This window comes from Trachypithecus francoisi, unplaced genomic scaffold, assembly GCF_009764315.1.
Source record: "Trachypithecus francoisi isolate TF-2019V2 unplaced genomic scaffold, Tfra_2.0 Lachesis_group5, whole genome shotgun sequence".
NCBI lineage: Eukaryota > Metazoa > Chordata > Mammalia > Primates > Cercopithecidae > Trachypithecus > Trachypithecus francoisi.
In genome coordinates this window covers 126,651,192-126,675,360 of record NW_022681470.1, presented here as the reverse complement: position 1 = coordinate 126,675,360, position 24,169 = coordinate 126,651,192, and the positions used below count along the sequence as shown (strand labels likewise).

At 45.8% G+C, this 24,169-nt stretch overlaps 1 protein-coding gene across 4 annotated transcripts in view; it reads left to right on the top strand.

Moving 5' to 3' along the window:
* The window catches only part of SLC44A3 (solute carrier family 44 member 3), a 78,414-nt gene that overhangs the window by 19,059 nt on the left and 35,186 nt on the right, over positions 1-24,169 (top strand). For all 4 annotated transcript variants that reach the window (XM_033200198.1, XM_033200196.1, XM_033200200.1 and 1 more), the window contains 4 exons: positions 936-1,025; positions 3,052-3,176; positions 6,343-6,529; positions 17,837-18,002. In XM_033200198.1, the coding sequence (XP_033056089.1) occupies positions 936-1,025; positions 3,052-3,176; positions 6,343-6,529; positions 17,837-18,002 (568 nt within the window). The remainder of the gene's footprint in view (positions 1-935; positions 1,026-3,051; positions 3,177-6,342; positions 6,530-17,836; positions 18,003-24,169) is intronic.

The window sequence follows — 24,169 nt, the reverse complement described above, 5'->3', positions numbered from 1 at the left end:
GTGATCCCAAAACCCACCTTACTAAATATAACTCCAATGTAGATGCAATCCTAATTTCCTATGTCAAAAAAAGTACATACAGCTTATTTCATGGTTGGGATCTTAATTCTTTAGAACATGTAAAGTCAGAACTTTACATAAGCCCAGTAAAGTCAAAAGATTTAAGTGTGATAAGAATTTTTTTTTTTTTTTTTTTACTTTAAGTTCTAGGGTACATGTATGTGCACAACGTGCAGGTTTATTACGTATGTATACATGGGCCATGTTGGTGTGCTGCACCCATGTGAAAAGAATTTTAAATGGTTCATTTGAACTTGTAGGAAAAAAAGATTTGGGCATTTGAGAATAATATTGCTATAAATTTTTTTTCTTTTTCTTTCTTTTTACTGAGACAGAGTCTTGCTCTGTCACCCAGGCGGGCGTGCAGTGGCGCCATCTTGGCTCACTGTAAGCTCCGCCTCCCGGGTTCAAGCGATTCTCGTGTCTCAGCCTCCCGAGTAGCTGGGCTTACAGTTGCCCGCCACCAAGCCTGGCTAATTTTTTGTATTTTTGGTAGAGACAGGGTTTCGCCATGTTGGCCAGGCTGTTCTCAAATTCCTGACCTCAGGTGATCCACCCGCCTCAGCCTCCCAAAGTGCTGGGATTATAGGCATGAGCCACCATGCCCAGCCAAAATTTTTTTATTTTTAAGAAGAATACTAGGACTTCCAGAGACTGGCTTACCACACTTGATTGAATGGTGCGTCAGAGACTGCCCCACATATACCTTGTTATTTTTATTTAGTGTTTAGTAGATATCCCAAGATATTTAGGGTTTGAATAAAATCCTCAGCCATCACTGTTCTGTTCTGGAGGGTTTTGTCATTGCAGTGCTACCATCATCTCCCCTACCCTTTGTTGCTATTGAGGTTTATGTGTTTTGCTTAATTTTTCAGCCTTGTCTTTGGCCATGATGTTTATCTTCAGATTCATCACCACCCTTCTGGTTAACATTTTCATTTCATTGGTTATTTTGGGATTGTTGTGTAAGTATTTCTCTACTTGACTGATTTCTTTTTGATTAAATGAAAAGCCTTTCCATTAAGTATAGAACTTAAACATTGGCATTTTTAAGCTACATGGAGTCTTAAAGAGTATCTAGCCCTGTCACTTGACAAATGAGAAACCTCGGCCCCAGGGAGGACAACGGGAGTTGCTATGTCTCACAGACAGTGCAAAGTTAATGACCAATCTTTTTTCTTTTCTTTTTTTTTCTGTCTTTCTGTCTTTCTCTTTCTTTCTCTTTTTCTCTTTCTTTCTCTCCTTCCTTCCTTCCTTCCTTCCTTCCTTCCTTCCTTCCTTTCTCTTTCTTTTCTTTTCTTTCTTGGCAGGCTCTCGCTTTGTTGCCCAGGCTGGAATGCTGTGGCGTGAACGTGGCTCACTGTAGCCTCAACCTCCTGGGCTCAAGTAATCCCCGTGTCTCAGCCCCCCAAGTAGCTGGGACTGCAGGCACATGCCACTACACCCAGCTAATTTTTGTATTTTTTGTAGAGACGGCGTTTTGCCATGTTGCCCAGGCTGGTCTCCAACTCCTGAGCTCAAGCGATCCACCCACCTTGGCCTCCCAAAGTGCTGGGATTACAGGCGTGGCACATCCAGCCAAATCTGTTGTTTTTTCTGCTGTGCTATGCTGCCCCTGAGATGAACTTTCCAACAGCGTGAGCCTGTATCCATAACATTAAAAGAGAATCCCAGTACCCATTGGGAATATTTTAAAGGATTTCTTCTGAATGTGCACCTCACCCATTGGCAAATGGGTGCCCATTTGTCATGCAAATGCTCTGACCAGCCAGAAGACACACAGGCCAGCGTGGAAGCAGAGTCCTAGAGACTCTGTACTGTGCCCATATTTCCCTCCCGATTGCTGGATTGTGGATCTCACCAGCAGTTGTTGGGAAAGAGGTCTGAGGGACAAGGGCACACAGGAGGCTCAAGGCAGCAGCCATTTACCAATTGGTGTGGCATACAGTAAGGTGTCACTTAATGATGGGGAGGGATGTGTTCTGAGAAATGCATCACTCAGCAATTTCCTCATTGTGTGAACATCATAGAGTGCACTTACACAAACCTGGATGGTAGAGCCTACTACACACCCGGGCACATGGTATAACCTATTACTCCTAGGCTACCAACCTGCACAGCGTGCTAAACTGTACAGAATACTGTTGGCAGCTGTAACAGAATCGTCAATATTTGTGTATCTAAACACATCTAAACACAGAAAAGTACAGTATTATTAATCTCATGGACCACCATCATATATGCAGTCCATTGTTGATCCAAATATCATCATGCAGTGATGACTATATTTTAATTTTTAAAAACTGACGTGATTGTCATGTTCCATTCCCCTGAGTCGTCAGCTCTGCCCTCAGCAACTTGGAGCCCTGTAGCCCTGTGTTGGAGGACAGGCACAATGACTTCTGAGGGAGGTTTCTTCCTGTCCACTCCAACCTTCCTATAGTTACTGTGGATATGGCATAAGGTGGTATTTCTTACCTAAATGTGGAGTACTTGCAACATCAGGGCATCTTCCAAATGAGCTTCTGACTTCCGTGATTCCCACAGGCCATGTAAATTCGCCCGGTTTTGTGGGTGAGCAGCCAGCATCCATGCTCCCACAGGAGTTATCACCAGCAGAGCTTGCTTAAAACATTTAGACAGTGAGCTCTAGCATTGTCCCTCTCACCATCCTGTCCATGGGGTTTTCCTCCTGCTCGTGTCCAGACCCAACCTGTGGGTTAGGCGCCTGTGTTCTGGGGTCACCATCCTGGGTCTCCCAAAACAAGCATCATCCCAGAACTTGTGGGTCCTCTATGGGTTGCCCTGGCTCTGCCCAGCTTCTTCAGAGGGCAGCAGTTGCCTGTTGGGTCTGAGTATTTGGGACCCTGTGCCAGAGCAGCACCACACAGCCAGTGGGCAGTGGCTGGACTTCCCTGAATGATTCTGAGTGCTGGGGAAAAGTTATCTTACGGCGCGTGCCCTGAGCTCTGCTACTGTTCTCTTTTCTAGTTGTCTGCGGTGTCTTATGGTGGCTGTATTATGACTATACCAATGACCTCAGCATAGAATTGGACACAGAAAGGGAAAATATGAAATGTGTGCTGGGGTTTGCTATCGTATCTACAGGCATCACGGTAAGAAATGCTCTTCCAGCAGTAGGTCAGGTAGCCAGCCAGAACTCTGAAATCCAAATCATTGAATTCTAGTCAAAAACAACTAGAATTTGTTTTTCTTTTGATTCAGAATGTGCCTTCTTTGGATTTGAGATAACTGTATAGGAATAAATCAAAACCCTCCAAAAATAAGAAAAAAAGGTTTTAGTTCTTCCCAAGTCATTTCTGCCACCTCCCAGAGACTGCTGTATTATCCCTGTTGTTGCACTGTTCTTAGCCCTGAGGGGCTACAAGGTGGGCATGGTGGATGGACGGAGGCAGGCTTACGGCGGTTCCCATTCCCTGTTTGTGAGGAGCGGTTTCCTTTTGCCAGTGTATGCTCAGCTCCCACTGCCCTCTAGCACACAGAGCCCTTTGTTTCCAAACCCACTGGCCACTGGGTTATTTTGGTGTTCAAAGAACCTGCTGCCTCCTCAGTGAACTCTCTAGTTGAAAACAGGCCAACTTAGAATACTGAGGGAGCAGGTATTAGTTACTGGCGGTGAGTGGTTGGCAACCAAATGTCATTCAGGACCCTCTCCAGGGGCCATTAGGAAGGCTACAATCACAAGGCTCTGGGGCAGACCCTGCACTGGCTTCAGGTCACCCAGAGTCGTCATTGCTGGTGTGTTGGTTACTGACTGTTCTGTGGAACAGCTGCAGCCAGGGGTTTCCACAAACACACTGAATCTTGCAGCAAACGCAGATTCTCACACCAACAAAATTCTCTCATAGGAAATCCTTCTATTCCCATATTTGGTAGTTTTCACATTTTCTCCTTTCCACGGTGAGGTTTTGGGTTTGTGATCTTCCCATAAAATGTGCCAGGGAGCAAGAGTACAATAAAGTAAAGCACTTGGTTGCTCTTGCCTCAGGCGGGGACCAGGCTGGACACTCAACAGAGTCTGCAAAGGAGGCTAGAGATGAAAAGGCTTCTGCATTCCCCAGGCTGGTCATGGGGGAAGAGGAGCAGGCCTGGGAGCTGGGAAGGGTCCAGTTCCTCCATCTGTCCTCCACAGGGCTCCCTTTGGGTTTACACACTGCACCATGTATGCCACCCAGCTCTCAGGGCCAGGGCAAGGTTAGGGAGAGGGGAGGCCGTGTGAGCAGAGAGGCTGTTTTCACCTGTGTCCGTGAGTTCTGCACAGGGGCTGCTCCAGAAGGCAGAATTGAGTCCCAACTTACCTCCTGTTCATTTGTCATGAGTTCTTACCAATTCCCGGTTGCTGGATGAGCTAGTCCACTCATCCTCAGAAAAGCCCAGATGGGAGTTCCTCCTCAGCCTTGACAACTGAAGGGTCTTCTCTAGGTGTCTCGCAGGGCCTCTCCTGACACCCCTCCCTGCGTGGTCAGGAGGCTGTGCTCCCAGATCCTGGAGCAGCTTCTGCACAGTGTATCCCACTGTCACCTGACTGTCTTTCCTCCACTTGACTGTTGAGGGCAGAAATGCTCCAGCACAGCTGGAAGAGAAAGAGCATCTCAGGCCAAGGGCACAGCATGCATGAGGACACATGGGCAGGGGAGTGACTTGCAGGAAGTTCCCTTGATGGAAGCCTGAGATGCAGGTGCAGGGAGGGTCATGTCAGGAAGGTCCTGATCTGCAATGATGCAATGATGCAGAAAGATGCCTCTTTCTCCAGAGGCAATGGGGCACCGTGGATGGATTTTGAGCTGGGAAACACCGTCTTTTGTCTTTGCACTTTCCAAAGGTCTCCTTCACTGTGGAGTGGAAGAGGGATTGAGTTGGGGGGTGGGTGGGGTCAGGGAGGTTAAATGCAGAAAGCTAATGAGGTTATTGGGGTCTAGAAGAAAGAGGCTGAGACTCGAGCTGTGGCATCAGCAGTGGAAATAGAGAGGAAAGGATGGCATAAGAAGTATTGAGGAAACGGAACCAGAGGTGATTGGGATTGTGCTGGGTACTTTGCCAGTCCTTGACAATAAGAAAGGCCCTGCTCTCTAGGAGCCTAATCTAATGGGAGATTCAGATGAGAAAACGTTTATAGAATATGTTAAATAGTACAATAGGGTAAGTGTGGAATAAAGTGGGAGCACACAAGAGGGGAACCTAACTTACTCTTGGAGAGTCCAGAAAAATTAGGGCCAGTGGAGATAAAGAATACAAGGGGAAGAGGAGGTTCTAGTGTGAAGATAATGAATTTGATTCAGGATAAATTGAGTTTGACATACTGTAGGACACCCATGGCCTTGTCAATAACTGATGTGCTTATTCTTCCAGCACCTAGAGAAAAGTGAGGCTGGAGGTTTTTATTTGGAGGTTGTCAGCATCTAGGAAGGATGCTAAAAGCACAGAGGAATAGGAGATACCCCTAGAAGATCTCAAGAAGCAGCAATTAAAGAAGTAGGAGAGCTAAAGGAAAGATCATAGAAGCCAAGGGAGGAAAAAGTTTTGAGAAAAGAGGAGTGGACAAGGGATCTGATGCCATGCTGAAGTCAAACAAGACCTGGAATGTTTCTATGGCATTTAACACTCAGGAGGTCACATGAAGTGACTTCAGGGAGAGCCATTTCAAAAGTATGTTGGGGTCTGGATGTTTGCGGGTGGTTGAAGAATGAGTTGGAGTATGGAAGTACAGATGATGGGTGTAGACAAGCCAAGAAGCTCGGCCATGAAAGGAGTAAGAGATGGCAGTGGCTGGAGGGGGTTGGAGGAGTGCAGAATGGTTTGTTTCATTAATATGAGATTTGTAAATGTTTATATGCAGGGAGGGAACGCTAGAAGAAGGCACAGAAGGTGGCTTTGAGCCTTTTTGCCTCATACTCATATTCGCTTGCCTTTTGCAATATCTTGGGTTCTGTGGGATGTGGAGGGGAGGATATAAGATAGTTCCTTGACATTAGAAAACCTTATTCTCATTTTATATTTTTCTCTGACCAGACTACAAGGCCTTTTACGGAGGGACTGTGTCTTGTTCACTATTATATCTATTAAGATCTATTCCAGGGGCCAGCACTTACTAGATGCTCAATTAGTGTTTGCGAATGCACCTGTAAAATTATAACAAAGTAGTGAGTAACTCTCTTGAAAGAGCTGTTTGCTGAGATGTCATAATAATAATAGGGCTTGCTTTAAGCTCTACCCAGTTCTCCATTATTTGAAAGTAATTTACTGAAACCCCTTTCTCACCAGGCAGTCCTGCTCGTCTTGATTTTTGTTCTCAGGAAGAGAATAAAATTGACAGTTGAGCTTTTCCAAATCACAAATAAAGCCATCAGCAGTGCTCCCTTCCTGCTGTTCCAGCCACTGTGGACATTTGCCATCCTCATTTTCTTCTGGGTCCTCTGGGTGGCTGTGCTGCTGAGCCTGGGAACTGCAGGTAAGGAACAGTGGATGTGGGTTCCATCACCTTGGAGTCATACACAGAAGACCATTTTGGAACCATTAGCCTGTTTCTGTAGGCACCAAACCCCTCATTCAGCCAGAGGTGTCTGATGACAGCAGTGATGGTGTTAGGGGCTCTGTCATGGGAGAAAGTGGGAAGTTCTTTTACCTCTTTTGTATTGGTTTTAAAGAAGCTGGGTTTGTGTTTCATGAGAGAATAAATTCAGTAAGGACTGAAAGCTCTAGGAAAAACTGCAATATGAACAAAGGCCAATAGTAAGAATGTTACTAAATGTCTCCAGTTATAAATTTTATCCAAGGTAATTTGCCAACCCCTATCAAAGCAGTAGGTGATAAAGAAGAGCCCAGGAAAGACTCTATTAAAAATGTGTTATGCGGCCAGGTGCTGTGGCTCATGCCTGTAATCCCAGCACTTTGGTAGGCTGAGGTGGGTAGATCATGAGGTCAGGAGTTCAAGACCAGCCTGACCAACATGGTGAAACCCTGTCTCTACTAAAAATACAAAAATTAGCTGGGCATGGTGGCGTGCATCTGTAGTCCCAGCTGCTTGGGAGGCTGAGTGAGGCAGGATAATTGCTTGAACCTGGGAGGTGGAGGTTGCAGTGAGCCACGATCATGCCACTGCCCTCCAGCTTGGGTGACAGAGCAAGACTCCGTCTCAAAAAAAAAAAAAAAAAAAAAAATGTGTTATGCCCAGCAGAGCCATTGTACATTTAAAGCAAACTCATAGTTCACATGCCTTGGTCCTGAAAAGACAAGATTCTCTCCTCCATCCTTTTTTCATATCCACACAGTCGTTCTTCACCTGGGCTATTCCTCAGAATCGGCTTTGGTGCTTTATTAAAATGCAGTTATCTGGGCCCCAGCCTCAGAGATTCTGATTCACGTGGTTTGGGGTGGGACCTAGTATATGTTTTTGTAAAGCTCCATAACAGGGCAACCATATTCTAAAGCAGCACTATTCAGAGTGCAGTCTGAAGCCAGATAAGGAGCTTAGTTAGAATGGACATCAATCCATTGCTTCCTTCATTGAGAAAGTCTTGCTATGGAAAAAACAATGTCAGCTGAGAAACAATGTGCTTAGTGATGCAGTTGATCTACATTCTGGCACAAGCTGTTTATCTCACTAACAATGTGAGGTCAGACAGCTTGTCTGTGGACCACACTTTGAGTGGCACTGTTTGGATCTCTTCTAACTCCTCTTTGATTTTCTTAAGACCCAAATTCAGTACACATGGATGCAAGTACAAAAGAGTAAGTGGCTTCCTGAGACTGTTACCAGACAGATAAGGACCACAGCTGATGTCAAAGCAGCAAGGCTGATGCAGTTCCTTAACGTTTTCTCAAGTTTATCTTGTCCTTTATCGGCTCCAGTTATATAAGTAAGAACAGCTGCTATGTAATAGATTCTTAGTAACTCAGTCCCCTTCCTTCTCCTCTGGAGCTAACTGAGGCCACAGTGCCAAGACGGTCAGCAGGCTCCCTGGAAGATGCAGCCCTTGGAGGCCTATGTTTCCACCTTCAGAGATGCATAGGGGCATTCTTCTGCTGGGGGCTCCCTGGAAGCTTGCTGAAGGCCTGCAGTGAACTTCTGATAATTACCCAGGGAGGAACGTTGGTCAAAGGAGTATAATCCATCAGAATGAGGTTTGTCTGGGAATGAAAGAAAACTCAAAACAACAGTGGCTAAAGTAGGATGTGAGGTAATTTCTCTGTCACACAGATGAAGTCCACGCGGAGAGGATCCATTCCAGCCTAGTTCCCTAGAGCTCAAGGACTCAGGCACCCGCTTTCTTCTTTTGCAGCCTCTACCCTTGCTTCCACCTCATAGTGAACGGCTGCTCAGGCTCCCACTGCCACGCCTTATTCCGACCTTGAGGGTGGCAGGGAGGAAAGCGAGCATGCCCCTCCCAGAAGTCACAGGTGGGGCTTCCCCCCACACCTCACCAGCCAGGTCCCAGTTACATAGCAGCACTTGTCTGCAAGGGACTCAGGAAATGTAGTTGCATTTTCAGCAGCCATGCACCATTTAAAAATCAGAGGTTCCATTACCAAGAAAAGAGGGGAGAATAGATATCATGAGACAGGTTAAGTCTCAGCACTGGATGGTCTTCCTCAAGGGAGCTTGAAGTGGGCTCAGCCCTGGTCAGAAGGGAAGGGCAATGGTCCCGGTGCATGAAGTGAAACAAACCTTTGTTGAAAATGTCCTAGACTCTAATCTCTGTGTGGATGCTTTCTTATGTACTGTCCCCCAGGCACCACAGTCCCCATGTGACGTGGGTATTGTTATGCTCAAGTTACGGACAAGAAAATTGAGGTTCTGAGGAAGTCATGTGTCCGAGGTCATACAGCTGGGAGGCATGACGTGCTGTGACTCCAGAGCTTTGGAACAGAGCCTGTGCTCTTTCCACTACCTTACACCTCCCTTGCATCTGAGATGGAAAGCTAGGAAATAAAAATAGGCCTCTTCAAATTTGCTCAGGATGAAGCTGAGCTTCATTGGGGACCATAGCAGTTGGCTGGTGGATGTGAGCTGTGCCCATCATGTGTCTGGGGCTCGAGGTTGACAGCCAGAGCGAGCTGGGAATGAGGTGTGATGGAGGTGGTGGCAGTGGCCCTGGGCAGCGGCACTGTAGGGCTTGTACCTTCGCCTCTAGAGAATCACCAGAGAAACAGTGAGTTCTGAGGAAATATGGCTCAGGACCAGTGAAGGTCCCTCCTCTTCCTGCCTGCTTCAGTGCAGCCAATCCAGCCAGGGGGTTCCTGTTGGCTGTGAATCTGGGTAAGGGGAACTGTGTCTATGGCTAGACCCCATGATGTTTTGGAGCAGGGATGGTTTTAATTTAATTGAGAAGTATTTGGTGGGCACTGTGGGGATGAGGTGTTGAGCACGGCACTAGTGGGAGGTAGGGAACAAGATTGACGTCGTCTCTCTGCCCTCAGTACTTACAGTCGAGCAGGATGGTCCAACAATGAAACGTGTGATTGCAGCGAAGGTTGATGGATATGATGATGAGAGAAATCTGGGGAGCTGCGGGAGCACCGGAACAAGGCTGTAACCCATGCTGCGAGTCAGGGAGGGTTTCTCAGAAGGCAGGCTGGAAATTGCCAGGTCAGAAAATACAGAAAGAGACAAAGGGGGATGCAGCGGGGGTCAAGACAGCACAAGGAGAGGATCTGGCCACAGGGGTCAAGGGAAGAGCCCAGGCCAGTGAAATTAGAGAGGAACAAGCCCTAAGGCCGGCTTGGGCGTGAACTGTCAGCCTGTGCCCCTTAACTGCCAGCCTGTGCCCCTGCCTAGGCCTAGGTTGGGCCCAGGGCTTAGTGGCCTCTACTGCAGAGAGACCTGGAGGTTATTCTTCAGGGCTGAAGGTAGTGTGTCATTCTGCAGCCACCTCTCAGGATCACGCAGTGAAGTGTGACAATTCACTGTCAGTGCAAGCAGCAAACAGCGAGAACAGTCGAGGGGCCAGAAAGGAAACTGGGTGTCCCGGACCTATGGGAGGCTTTTCAGGAGAGAAGGTGCCACGCAGAGCCACCACCACCCCCCCACCCCATTGGGGTCAGGCATCATAGAAACCAAATCACCTGTCCCCTCCTTCCACCTGCCTGTGGCTGACCCAGGTGCACAGGGTCCCCTTTGTTCTCAGAGGCCTTTTCACCAGTGCCAGAGAGCCTGGTTCTGCAGCTGGGCAGATCAGCAGCTGCATCACTTTTTGATCTTCAGAAGATGCCCCAGCTAACACTTGAGAGGGACTCTGAGCCGCTTTCACCTGTTGTGAAGAGGCGCCAGGTGGTCGGGTGGCGAGCCCACTGCACAGTGCCCGATTGTCTCAATCCACCTCCCACAGGCAGCTTCAGGGGAACAGACACACTCTTCAGTTAGCGCCTGGTTTTGTGTGTGGGCGTCCTCAGTGTGGAAATGGTTGTTTTTGTTGGTTTTGTTTGTTTGTTTTTCTTGAGACAGAGCCTCAATCTGTTGCTCAGGCTCAAGTGTAGCATCAACCTCCAGGCTCAAGTGATCCTCCCACCTCAGCCTCTCCAGTAGCTGGGGCTGCACGTGCCACTGTGCCTAGCTAATGTTTGTACTTTTTTTGTAGAGACAGGATTTTGCCATGTTGCCCAGGCTGGTCTAGAAATCCTGGGCTCAAGCAGTCCACCCGCTTTGGCCTCCCAAGGTGTTGGGATTATAGGTGTGAGCCACACAAATAGTTAAGTTGTGTCAGATGGCTGAATGAATACTGTTTTTTGCTGCATTGGAAAAAAAAAAAAAGAGAGATAGGAGCAAACTTGGGTTGATCATTTTTGCCCAGATGTACTATTTTTCTAATGACCGTTAATCATTCTCTTAACTAGTTGACAAATTCCGACTTGTTTGGGGACTTTTTGTTCAGCAGATCTTATCAAGACTCCATCCTGCACCACCCAACAATGACATTTATTAGTCCATTGGGATTTGTCTGTTAGCAGCAATATGACAGAACTACTAAAATCCAATAGGAAAAAGTGAAAACTGTGGTAACCTTGGTAATCTGGTGGGTTGGAAAGAGCTCAGATGACCTGGTCACCTCCAGTGGTCATTAAGATGGTCTGGAAGCTCCAGAGTCTGTACAATAGAAGAGACCTATACTGGATTTTTGCAGGGGTGGGGGCTTCCCTCCAGGTGTGTGCTGCAGTTAGATTTAATCACAGGGCTGCACACAGCATACACCATGTACTTGGGATACCCAAAGGGGCGGGCTTGGAAAGGAGGCAGCGGGGTCAGACGAGGGCTTTCCATAGGTTTCCCATCAAATGACCTGGAACCCAGGCTGGCTCTGCCTCTGTGCTTCCTTTTTGCCATTTTTGCAATGGAAAACTGATGTAAGGTTGCCTCACAAGGATAGTAGGAGGCTGAGATGAGACAAGAGCTTTGCTTTGCAAATAAGGAACCATATGTATTTTTTGTATTAGGAATTAATGTTGACCAAGAAACATCTAGTACCTTCAGTCCTGTGGTTTATTCTTTGCTTTCTCTGGCACATTCAGTAACACAATTTAAAAGAAAATTGTCTGTTTTTTTAAGTTATTAGAGATCTAGAAGATAATTGAAGTTATTTTGCAAAAGCCTGCTAGTGGCCCAGTCTCGTTCTAGGAAAAGAGTAAAGGGAGGTTGCACAGGAGAGAGATGTAACAGCTCCTGCATTTCAGAAGTCCCTGGTCCCTTTGGGAAGGTGCAAAGGAAAGCAGTCTTCATGTACATCCCCATACCTTTGCTCCTCTTGGGATCTTCCTCTAGAATCCCCTCCCCTGCCCACCTCTCACCCCAACTCTCCCCCTAAACTGCTTCCTCAAACTAGTCATTCTTCAAGATTGGTTTTGAGTATTACTCTTCTCAGAAAATCTCCTATAAATTTATCAGCCATACTTAGATCTATTTCTCCTCCGTTTTTTTCCTTGCATATTTTATATTCTTCATTCCTTCAACAATGATTTATCTCATTGTTGTATGAGGTTGTATGCCCTGTCAGCCCTGGAGTCACACTACATGCCCTGGGTACTTGAGATACAGCAGTGAACAAGACAGCGGTTCTGCTCTTCAGGCCTGACATTCTAGTGGGTGGGCAGAGAGGCAGTGAATAAGGAAATATGCATTCCTTAGTGATAAGTGCGATGAACAATAAAGCAAGATGTATTGTCATCCCACAAGAGGAAGAACATGTGAGGGCCAGGACCATGCCTTTTTCTTTCTGTGTCTCTTAGCTCAGTTCCATACCTGAATGGATTCAGTTAGGGGTGCTGACCCAGGGAGTAACATCACATCAGTGTCATGGGTGTGAAATGAGATGGATACATGAAGAGCTCATATATTGCAGGCTGCCTGTCAATGAGACTTTCCTCTCTTTTTTCCTAATCCTCATGCTACCAGAGCAGAAGCTGAAGCTAGTGCGAGACACAGGCAGGATGAGTGTCAGCAGATTGGGGCTGGCAGGACCCTTGGGTCAGTGTGCTGGACAAGGCCAAGTGCACAGAATGTGCTAGAAAGTAGAACCCCTCCACATTAGGCCTGCTTCCCTTGGGGAATTATCCCAACCAGCTGGACTGCCTTCCTTAAGGAACTGCCATCTGCAACAATCATTATATCACCTTAGTCTTTTGAAATGCTTTAAAGCTTGCTAATAATATCGACTTACAGCTAACTGCATTATGAATATCTTTCAGATTATTTTGATGCTCTCAAGGAAGATCTCTAGAAAATTGTCTCCAAATCTCTTTAATAGATATATTACTTGAGGAAGATATATCCATTCATTCATTCAATCAACAAATATTTATTGAATATTTACTGTGTGCAACAGCCCAGGCACAGGGACTGGCAAGAGGCCGGAGTTCTAGGGCACAGCAAGGGAAGCCTATTCAGCCAGAGTGGAGTGAGCGAGGGAGAGCTTGGTTCAGGGGGAAGTCAGGGTGCACACAGTCAGATCCTGGGGCCTTTCTGGCCTTTGTAGGAACTTTGGCTTCTAACCTGAATTGGGAAGTTTTTACAGGATTTTAAGCAGAATAAAAACTTGACCTGACTACATTTTAATAGCAGTGATTCAGTAAGAAGAGGATGGTGGCTTGGAATAGGTCATAATGGTGGAAGTGGTGTGACATATTGAATTCTGCATCTATTTTGAAGGTAGAACAAATTGGATCTTCTGGTTACATGAAAGAAAGAGGAATCGGAGAGGACTCTGAGGGATTTTGGCCTGAGCAACTGGAAGATAACTTTGCCATAAACTGATATATGGGGCAACAATTTGAATATAGCATTTTAGGGGTAGATCAGAAATTAATTTTTAGTTGCTTTAATTGAGATGTCTTTTAGACCACCAGATGGAGATGTTAAGTAGGCAGTTAGCTATCTGAGTCTGAAGTTAGTGGAGGAGGTCCTGGCTAGGATTTACATTTAGGAACTTGGGAACATATTAATAGTATTTAAAACCATGAGATTAGAATGAATGTAGATAGAGAAGGGAAGAAATCCAAGGACTGTGCTTTGAGGCACTTCAGGATGCCCAGGAGATGAGGGAGAACAAACAAAGAAGACTGACAGGGAGTGACCAGGGGGCAGAAGGAGAAAGGGTGGAGTGTGGGGCCCTGGAATGCGAGTAAAGGGTTTCACAGAGATGTGCGTGGTCCAGTGTGGCAAGTGCTGCCGCTAAAGGAAGAACTGAGGATTGACCACTGAATGATCATGATTGGAGCAGGTGAAGAGAAAGTGGGAGGAAAATAATTGCAAGAGCAAGTATAGACAATCTTGAGGAGTTTTGCTGTTAAAAGGAACAGACATGGGGAGGAAGCTGGAAGAGGGAAGAGTCCACAGTAGATTTTTCTTAAAGATGAGAGATACTTGAGAATGATTCAGTAGAAAGATTTTGCTGAAGAGGGTGAAAATTATTGAAAAGTTATGTTCACACAGGTGAGAAAGAGTGGGATCTGGTGAAGTGTGGCCGTAGGATCATGGACCATTTATTAATATGATGTTCTGGGAGAGGGCTCAGATTATGGACCTGTGTTGATAGCAGGTTAGGTGTGAGGTGGTCGGCACTAGTGGAGGTTTTCTGATTGCATCAGTTTGCTCAGTGAAACAGGAGGTAAGATCATTGGCTGAGAGTGAGGATGGGAAGGAAGCTCTTGAAGGTTGAAGGGGGGATTTATAAAACAGTTGTGCAGAAGAAGGGGAAATGAATGGACCGATATGGGAGCATGTAAGTTTCTGATAGTAACTCAGATAGTGTCCTCTCTCTGATTTTTTTTTTGCCTCATTTATTGTTCCCCGAATAACTGAGGTCCAGTGTAATACCAGCATGCAGTAGATGCTCAATAAATGTGTAAGTTAATTTCAGAATTGAAATTCTGTCTACCTATATCTCATTTATAGCTAACCCTGTGTGGCACTCACTGTAGCTGACCCTATTGCACTTAATATTCTAACAGCCTTACCTGTTTATTATACTTAACTCATAACAGCTATGTGTATTGCACTAAAAGCCACAAGACAGGATGAGATCACCAAGGGTGTGAGAAGTAGGTATTACTATCCTCTGATTTCAAGTGCTGAGGCAGATTTCAAAAAAGTCCCACTATTTGCCTGAGGTTGCTCAGGGCACAGTGCAGAGATGTGACTCTCAGCCTGTGTGACTCTCAAGCCCAAGCCAGTAATCACTGTCCCAAGTTCATCTTGTCTACTCTCATCTTCACCATCAGAGAGCTGTGGCCCACTTTGCTTGTCACACATTTCAAAGCTGAGCCTGGAACCAAACCTTCTCCCAATTCAGTGCTCTTCCCACCACCATCCCCTGAGATCCATCATATATTGGGATCTACCCATAGTCTACTTCCCTTTAACACCCATTAGCTATCCATGATAGTAGCTGTAGTGCCCAGTCCATAGAGACAAAGCAACTGTCATGTGATGAGGGGCTCTTGCCTGCATTGACACAGCCATCCAGGAGAGGGCACTCATGTGTGCCTAAGCACGTCTGCCCCACCCACAGGCCCTGCAACCGCAGTCTCCAAGCCGCATCCCACTTGTTTCCCTGCTTTCGCCCTGAAGCCAGAGCGCCCCTGAACGTTTGTCTAAAGCAATGGTTCTCAAGTGCCCCCCACTAAGTGACTTTTTGCCCCTGATGTGGCATTTGGCAATATGTGGACACATTTTTGGGTTGTCGTGGCTGCGGGAGGGGAGGGAGAGCGTCCTGGCATCTGTGTAGAGAGGCGAGGCATGTTGCTAACGCCCTTCAGTGCGCAGGACAGTCCCAGCCCCAGCGGAGATCTGATCCACAACGTCGGTGACAAACCCTGCCCTGAGGGAAAGTCCTAAACAGCCCCAGGAACAAATAGAAGATGGCTTTGATAAGGACGTTCAGAAACAATAGTGATCACTGAAAAATAACTTGCGGGTTCAACTTCTTTGGGGAATGCCAAATGCCATTCTTTGGGGGAATGCCAAATAATGTCTAAGTGGATCTTGACTCATCACTTTAGCTGCTCCCACCGCTGATGGTGCCAGGTTGGGAGGTGTGTGCATATGTGCCCTTGACAGCACAGGGCAGCTGAGAGGAGAGTCTGGCCCACATTAGCATCCAGGTCCTGTAGGACATACTTACCTTTGTCTGTCTGAAGAAATCATCCTTCCTGTTCTGTGGAAATGTTCTCTGCCCTCAAACTATTCGTGATATTGTAAACCTAGTTTTGCAAAAGCATAATCTGTCGCTGATACTGCTGGGCCTTGTAGGAGGAGCAGGTCCTTCTTCCCTGGCTCAGAGCACTTCTGAAATTCCAGAGTGGTTCTCAAAGTCCACTGACCTCATCTACCTAACAGGCACTCTGCTTGGGAGGAGCCGCCTCCTCTGGAATTGGGAATGTTTCCTGAGGTATGCCCTGAATCGCCCCATTTTAGAAAAGCATAGGCATTTATCCATGCATCACCCAAAACAGAGATCGCCTCCAAGCCAAAGTGAGCCCAGCATTCATAAAATATTAACCTCTCTGTATATCAGGCTGCTCCACTGTTTCTTACAATGTAACTCTTGTTCAGCAGAACGTAGAGCTTGGGAAGTAAGATCAGCCTTAGTCAGTGGAATCAGTTTTTGATCTACAGCACGGATATCCTCCCCTTTCCTTCACACAGACCCTACTATGAATCTCTAAGGACTCCTGAATGATGAACCTAAAGTCAATTTATAGCTATGACAGGAAATATGGAACAATCTCTAAATGTTCTTCAAGCTATAGCTTTCACCAAAGACCAGAGCACGCATCTTCTTCCCAGTAGTAGTTGTTTTAAAATCCATAGTGGGAAAAGATCTGGAAATCAAATGCAGCCATGAAGCTGGGATTTGGATTTACCAGTGAATTTACCAGTAGATTTACCAGCAGAGTAAATTTGGGTTTACCAGTGGATTTACCAGCAGAGCTAATTCAAGGACTTCTTTAGAGGAGAGAAAAGAAAGCAGGGTATAGCCACGTGAATGGCAAAAAGTTGTTAAGGTGACCTTGCTGGCCTCAGTTGAATGTAGCACTCTGCTCCTGAAATTTAATGATAGTAATAAACCATGATCACTTACGGCGTGATCTATCTATAGTCTGGACACTATGCCAAGTGCTTTCCAAGTAATCTCACTCCATGCTCAGAATACCACCAGGAAACAGGTATTCTAGATAAGGAATCCAAAACTCCTCCAGCTATTCCAGATAAGGAATCTAAAACTCCTCCAGCTATTCCAGATAAGGAATCTAAAACTCCAGGAAGCCAAATAACTTGTCCAGGGTTACCCACAAAGGGGTCAAGCTGGGATCTGAACCTGGGAAGTTTAACACTGAGGCCCAGTAGAGGTTTTAAATGTGCTAAGAGTTTGCTCTTGAAATGAAATCTGAAATAAATCCTTTTGAGATAACAAAGACCCTTGTCTCTTTTACAAAGTTTAAATTTTTGGTGAGGTAGGATTCTATAACGTGATACTAATAGCTTTGTATGGTTTCATCAATGTGCCGAGTTTGGTTTGCATCACAAAGTCGTGTGGTAGGAAAACTATGGATTTTTAGAGTCCCATGTGTTCAGGTTTATATTCTCCTTCTACTAATTCTGAGCTCTGAGACTTTACAAAAGTTGCTTGCCTCTTCTTCTTTTTTTTTTTTTCCTGGAGAGTGGAGTCTTCCTCTGTTACCTGAACAGTCTTCCTCTGTCACGCTGGAGTGCAGTGGTGTGATCTTGGCTCACTGCAACCCCAGCCTTCCAGGTTCAAGTGATTCTCCTGCCTCAGCCTTATGAGTAGCTGGAACTACAGGTGCCTGCCACCATGTTTGGCTAATTTTTGTATTCTTAGTAGAGGCGGACTTTCACCATGTTGATCAGGCTGGTCTTGAACTCCTGACCTCAGGTGATCTGCCCACCTCAGCCTCCCAGCGTGCTGGGATTATAGGCATGAGCCACCATACCCAGCCTCCTTGCCTCTTCTAAACCTCAGTTTTCACATCCACAAAGTGGGATGAGTATTATAGTATATGTCAGGTGTCTTGGAAATTGCCCACCATTGGTCACAGTCATTATCACCGTTGGTATTATTTACAAGTTAAATGTATGTTTTTGATTTTGATTTTTTGCTCTGTATATTTTAAATTATGGTGGGTACTTGACTTTGGCATTTGTTTTATGTAATGCCAAAGGCCAAGCGTAAAGAAACATGGCTTGTTGAACCATGGTTCATGCTTAGGACAACACTGGTGTAAAGCATGTTTGTGTTTGAAACTTTAGGAGCTGCCCAGGTTATGGAAGGCGGCCAAGTGGAATATAAGCCCCTTTCGGGCATTCGGTATATGTGGTCCTACCATTTAATTGGCCTCATCTGGACTAGTGAATTCATCCTTGCGTGCCAGCAAATGACTATAGCGGGGGCAGTGGTTACTTGCTATTTCAACAGGTAGGTCCAGTGTTTTTTTCTATTGATTTGTCTGTGTGGTTTATCTATGTGCTTCATGTTGACATCTCAAAAGATAGTTGGGAATGCTGACCTAGCCCCTTAAAAGGAGTTGGCAAGAATAAAAGACTAAGCTAAAAATTGAGCTGTATGCTCATTTGGTGGTGAGAAGAAATAGTATACCCTGAATCTGTCACATTTCCAACCTTTTTACTTTAAGCCAGAAAATTTAGAAACAAGCCAAACAGGGAAGAGATCATATTGCTTAGACTTGAAAGATAAAAAGGGGTCTCACTCTGTCATCCAGGCTGGAGTGCAGTGACACGGTCTGGGCTCACTGCAAGCTCCACTTCCCGGGTTCAAGCGATTCTCCTGCCTCAGTCTCCCAAGTAGCTAGGACTATAGGTGCCTGCCACCACGCCTGGCTAATTTTTGTATTTTTAGGAGAGACAGAGTTTCACCATGTTGGCCAGGATGGTCTCAACCTCTTGACCTCGTGATCCACCTGCCTCGGCCTCCCAAAGTGCTGGGATTACAGGTGTGAGCCACCGCATCCGGCTGCCACTGTTTTAATATTAAAAAAAGGGAGTGTCGAACTCCCCTATGAATATCCATCCTAATTGACTTCAGACAGCAAAATTACTGATCTATTCTGAATATACTTCAGTAAATTCTGTGAGCCTCACCTTGTCCTCTGCAAAATCAGATAACGTTTGCTTGGGGAAAAAAAATAATCCTAAAGGAATTGTATGTAATTACAAAATATAATTTATATTATAGTTAGGAACCAGTGAATTAGTTACATGCTTCTCTGGTTATATTCCTTTCACATCATGAAAGCAATTGAGGATACACACAAACACACACACCCCTGAATGCTTTACCTCTTCTGTGTGTGTGACTCACCCTGGGGCAGTGAGAGCCCACAGGACAGAGGAACCCAGCCAGGGCAATGGCAGGACTGGGCTCAGAAACAGAAGTTTACTCTTCATAGGGCTGATCTTCCTCCAGCCTCTTAGACCAAATGATAGAGAAACATGAGCTTCATGGGGAGAGAGTCCGCCAGGGGTGATTCCTGCCATTGAGCAGTTTCCTCCTGATGATAAGGAGCACTGTGGGGTATTTGTTTGTTTGTTTGTTTGCTTGTTTGTTGAGACGGAGTCTCCCTCTGTCACCCAGGCTGGAGTGCAGTGGCACAATCTTGGCTCACTGCAAGCTCCACCTCCTGGGTTCAAGTGATTCTTCTGCCTCAGCCTCCCAAGTAGCTGGGACTACAGGCGCCCACCACCACGCCTGGCTAATTTTTGTATTTTTAGTAGAGACGGGGTTTCACCATGTTGGCCAGGATGGTCTCCATCTCTTGACCTTGTGATCTACCCACCTCGGCCTCCCAAAGTGCTGGGATTACAGGCGTGAGCCGCTGCGCCGGCCAGCACTGTGGGTTTTTTTTTTTTTTTTTTGAGACGGAGTCTCGCTCTGTCGCCCGGGGCTGGAGTGCAGTGGCCGGATCTCAGCTCACTGCAAGCTCCGCCTCCCGGGTTTACGCCATTCTCCTGCCTCAGCCTCCCGAGTAGCTGGGACTACAGGCGCCCGCCACCTCGCCCGGCTAGTTTTTTGTATTTTTAGTAGAGACGGGGTTCACCGTGTTAGCCAGGATGGTCTCGATCTCCTGACCTCGTGATCCGCCCGTCTCGGCCTCCCAAAGTGCTGGGATTACAGGCTTGAGCCACCGCGCCCGGCCTGTGGGTTTTTAATGTAGTGGTGCAGTTCCGGAGCCTCCAGCATTAGAGGCTCCAGAGGACCCACAGAGGGGCTGTTGCCCTTGGCACTGAGAACCTCCAAGCAACCGGAGGTGGGTTGTGTGTATTGCTTCCTCCCAGGTAGGGGGGCAAAGAGAGTATTCTAACCAAATTTGCCGGTAGGTAATATTTGCCTAACAGTAATTTTGTGTTATCTTAGAATGACAAAACCAAAGCATTTTCAATGAGGACTTCTAATTTGGACTTCCAGTGAAGTATATGTGTTTATCTCCTAATCTCTTCCCTTTCTCCAGCCACTCAAAAAATCATGAAAGATTGAAACAGGCACAAACACACGAGGACAGTGAGAAACAGAGAGGCAATGACAGCAGATAAGAAACACCAACCAAATGGTGAGAGCCAAAGAGAGGGAGGTGGAGCGGTGCCCCAAGCCCACTGGAGAAAGCGGAAGCAGCCTGTCCATGTGTGTTGGCTGCATGAGGAGGTACAAATAAGATGCACCCTGAAGTGAGCCCCAGAATCCCAGAGAAGCTCAGGAGTTCAAGTATAAAAAGTGTTTCCGAAGATTAGCTGAAAGCCTTCCTAAGGAGTAGTTAGACCCCCAAATTCCACACCAGCTGAAGACGGGGAGGTTTGTTCTCCAGAGAGAGAAAGCAGAGAGGGCCAGACTTGGGGTATCAGGTTTAGCTGAGGCTGGGGGCAAGTCTCTGTACTGAAAGCAGGGTGAGTAAGTGAAAGCCTAAACTCTGAAGTGAGGCCCCATGCACACACACACCAGCACCCCCCATTCCACAGTTCAGCTCCCAGAACATTGGCAGCTCGTTTGATATTCCCTAGGAAGAGGTTAGAGGATGCTTTTATGGAGAAACTGCCTAACCCAAAGTAAGACCTACAGATAGTGCCATATGGGGCCCCCCAATGAAATAGATTCCCTGACTCCTAGCAAAACAGTGAAGTTCATCAGACAACAAGCAACATTCCTCACACAGAGCTTCCAGGTCATTCTGGAGAGCCTCACTCTTCAATTTGAACTGTTTACCAGTGATTATTAGACATGATGAATGCCTCTAAGTGAAAGAAGAAGATCAAAATGTACAAATAAAATGAGCTTAGAGAAAACACAGACAATGCAGGCTGCAAAATGAAATGACAAAACAAACTATAATATTATCAGAGAGAACAAAGATATATTGCCAGAATCCCCTCCCACCAACAGAAGAAGGGCATAGTGAGAAAACAAGACCCTTGAGTAATTAAAAGTATGATTACAAAAGTGAACATTTTCTGTTGAAGGATTAAATATAAAGTGGAAGCACTCTTTCGGAAGGTAGAATAAAAAGACAAAGAGACACAAAATAAGAGAGAAAGGATTAAAAGAGGATAAATTTGGGAGACCCACTAGCTGACTAATATGAGTTCCAGAAATACAGAACAAAGAAAAGAAGAGAGGGAATTAACAAAGAAAATTTCCCAGAGCTGGTGGACACAAGTAAAGAGAAGATCCCAGAAGCTTCCCGAGAGAAAAAAGATCACAGGCAAAGGATCAAGGACCCAGAATAGGATCTGACTTTCAACAGCAACTCTGAACCAGAAAAACAATGGAGGAAGGCTACAGGAGTCTAGTGAAAGATTATTTCCAACCTAGAATTGTATAGCCAGTCTATACCTAGTTTAGAGTTCTATGCCTATTCCTACTACCTGTCAAGGGTAAGGAAGAATAAAGTCATGCACAGGCGGTCCCAAGACTTCCCTGCCCACATCCTTTCTAGGAGGGATGTTCCCCCCTGAAACTAATGTGTAAGCCAGAGAGGAAAACATGAGTTTCAGAAAACAGGCTTGAGCAGAGCAGAGCAAGGAATTCCCAGGAGGGTCACTGTGCAGCAGGCGTGGAAAGCATCCAGTCCAAGGTAGACAATGGACTCCAGGAGAGATGTCACTGTGAAAAGAAAATGGAACTGAGGGAATACCAGGTGTGTTCGAATATGTTAAGAAAAGCATTACACATTGGTGAAGCATTCGGTGAGGCCCATGGAGAGCCAAGCTAATAAAAAAATGTGAAACAATTAACTTCAGAAAAAAAGAAGTTGTACAGGAAGGGAATCTAATTGGAATATGCTACTTGGATCAATTGTGAATATTATTTACAGCACATATTATCTATGTATGAATAATAAACACTAAGCATTAACTAAAAACTTTGATGTAATTACATTGGAAGAATGGGAAAATGAGTGTGAGGGGATTGGGGGAGTTAGGCTATGTAAGAAAATAAAACCAGAATCTTTCACAGTAGAAAAGTCAGTGGACAATATCTGAAGCGGAAAAAATCAAGAAATAGCAGTAAGAACATGTAATTTTGAGGTGTGGAAGTGGGTTCTCTAATAACAACGAAAATATTATCTCTAGGGAGACAGAATTGTGAATGGGGGAAGAAAACTGCTGTTTTTCCTGTTAAGCCTAGCAGTGCTTTTTGGCTTTGTAAGATACTTTACATATTACTTTGATTAAAAAAAAATGTATAATATAACACACAATGATTTATTTTTAGCACAACTATTCCATTTATTAAAGAGCTCTGCTTCCTTTTTGATTTTCTGCCTAATTTTGAAACGTCAAGGTTTTTCCTTATCTTCAAAGTTCACAATTCTTCATGTCCTTTTCTGGCCTGCATTCACAGTGAGGATTAAATATAGCCAGGGTGCATTCATCTTTGTCGTTCATGTAAGCACTATGAGGGCTGAAGCATTCATACAAAGACCATCAGGTACCAGGATATGGTCAGTCTGTAGAATTTACTTTTTGTAACCATTGGCTTGAAGAGGGATCAACTGAGAGAGCCATAAAGGTGGTGTTAGGGATGTGATAGGAAGGAGCTAGAACCCTTCAAGGTGGTGAAGGGACACTTGAGGTGTGACTTCATCATCGTTTTCAAATATACAAAAGATGGTTTCCAGCAGCTTTGGATCTGCTGAGGGAGAAGAGGAAATGGATTCATAGCAGAGCCTAAGGAATTTAGGTAGAGACAGATGAATTTCCTAACCTAGCAAGAGTTACCCAGGCCAGCTAAATAATCCTGTTATTTCTAATAAAGATTTCCATTTTCTGTAGAATAGGAAAGAAACATACAACATTCTCAGACTTCCGAGCCTCATCTTGCAGTTAGTTTGTTGTAAGAAATATGGGAAGGGACATGGTCTCTGAGGGGACCATATGGTCCTTTGCTGGGACCAGCTTTACGTTGGAGGCTGTTTGTCCCATGCAGCCCACACCTAGTCCAGGAGCCTCAGCACAAAATTAATTTTCCGTAATATCAGAAGAGTTCTTAGTGAGCATGAGGCTGGATCTAACTAGAGCTAAAGCTTGTCTCTAGGACCATGATGTGGCTTGCCTGGCTGTATGCACTCTGTTGTCTGATGGGACTAGAAATTACAAAACAGTACTTTGTACCATGACCCAGAGCTGTTAGGGGACTTGAATGGATGGGACCATTAAACCCTTTGCCCCACAGCTTGGGTTGATGTGGTATTTTGGGGACCTGGCTTCATTGTTCTGGGAGCCAGGCACCATTAACATTCAAAGCAGCCACACATCCAAAGGAAGGGGGAAGCTGGGCTTCGTCGGGCATATGCTAGAGTCTCCTTACCCTCTAACACTGCCTGTGTCTTCCTTATTGCCACTACCCACAGAATTGGGGTGCATGTGGCCCAGTGGGAAGATCTAGAGAGAGATGAGGAAAGCTGACTGGGGGCCCAGTCCTCACCAGCCTCCTAATACACTCATTGCTGGGTTGCCCCATATGCTCAACACTGTAATGTTGTCCCCCAGGTCAATTCTTAAAATATGAATAAGTCCAGAGGTAAGTATTATGTTTAGCATCACTGGGTGCGTCAGATCCTCTTCCTGCAGGCAGGTTTGGCTGGTTGTGAGGGAGACAGAGCTTGAGGCACTAGCGCCACACACAGCAGGGGAGAGGTGGCAGGATGACGTTACCTTTGAACATGGAAATGAGTCTGAGAGGAGGTAGGGGCCTCAGAGACACACCACTTCATTAGCCATTTTTTTTCTGTAGGACTGTTTCTAGTTTTGAGGGTAGGTATTGAGTGACTCCTGGCTCCGTGGGCTGGCTTGGGTTGAAAGGGCCCTCTTTTTAAGTTCCCTCTCTCATCACGTGATAACCCAGCTTTTGGAACCTCTGCATCTTCTTCCAGCCAAGCCCGGCAGAGCTCGAGCCATTACCAGGATGTGTTATAGACGAGGGAAGCTGAGGCAGTGCAGGCACTCCTCTGCCTGAAGTGGTGAACCCCATCACAGTGAAACCTCAGAAAGCTGATGCCTAACCCCAAACTTTAATACCTGGAGGGCTAACCCCAGGGCCCCCATTCACAGTGGCCTATGAATCATGTGTTTCCC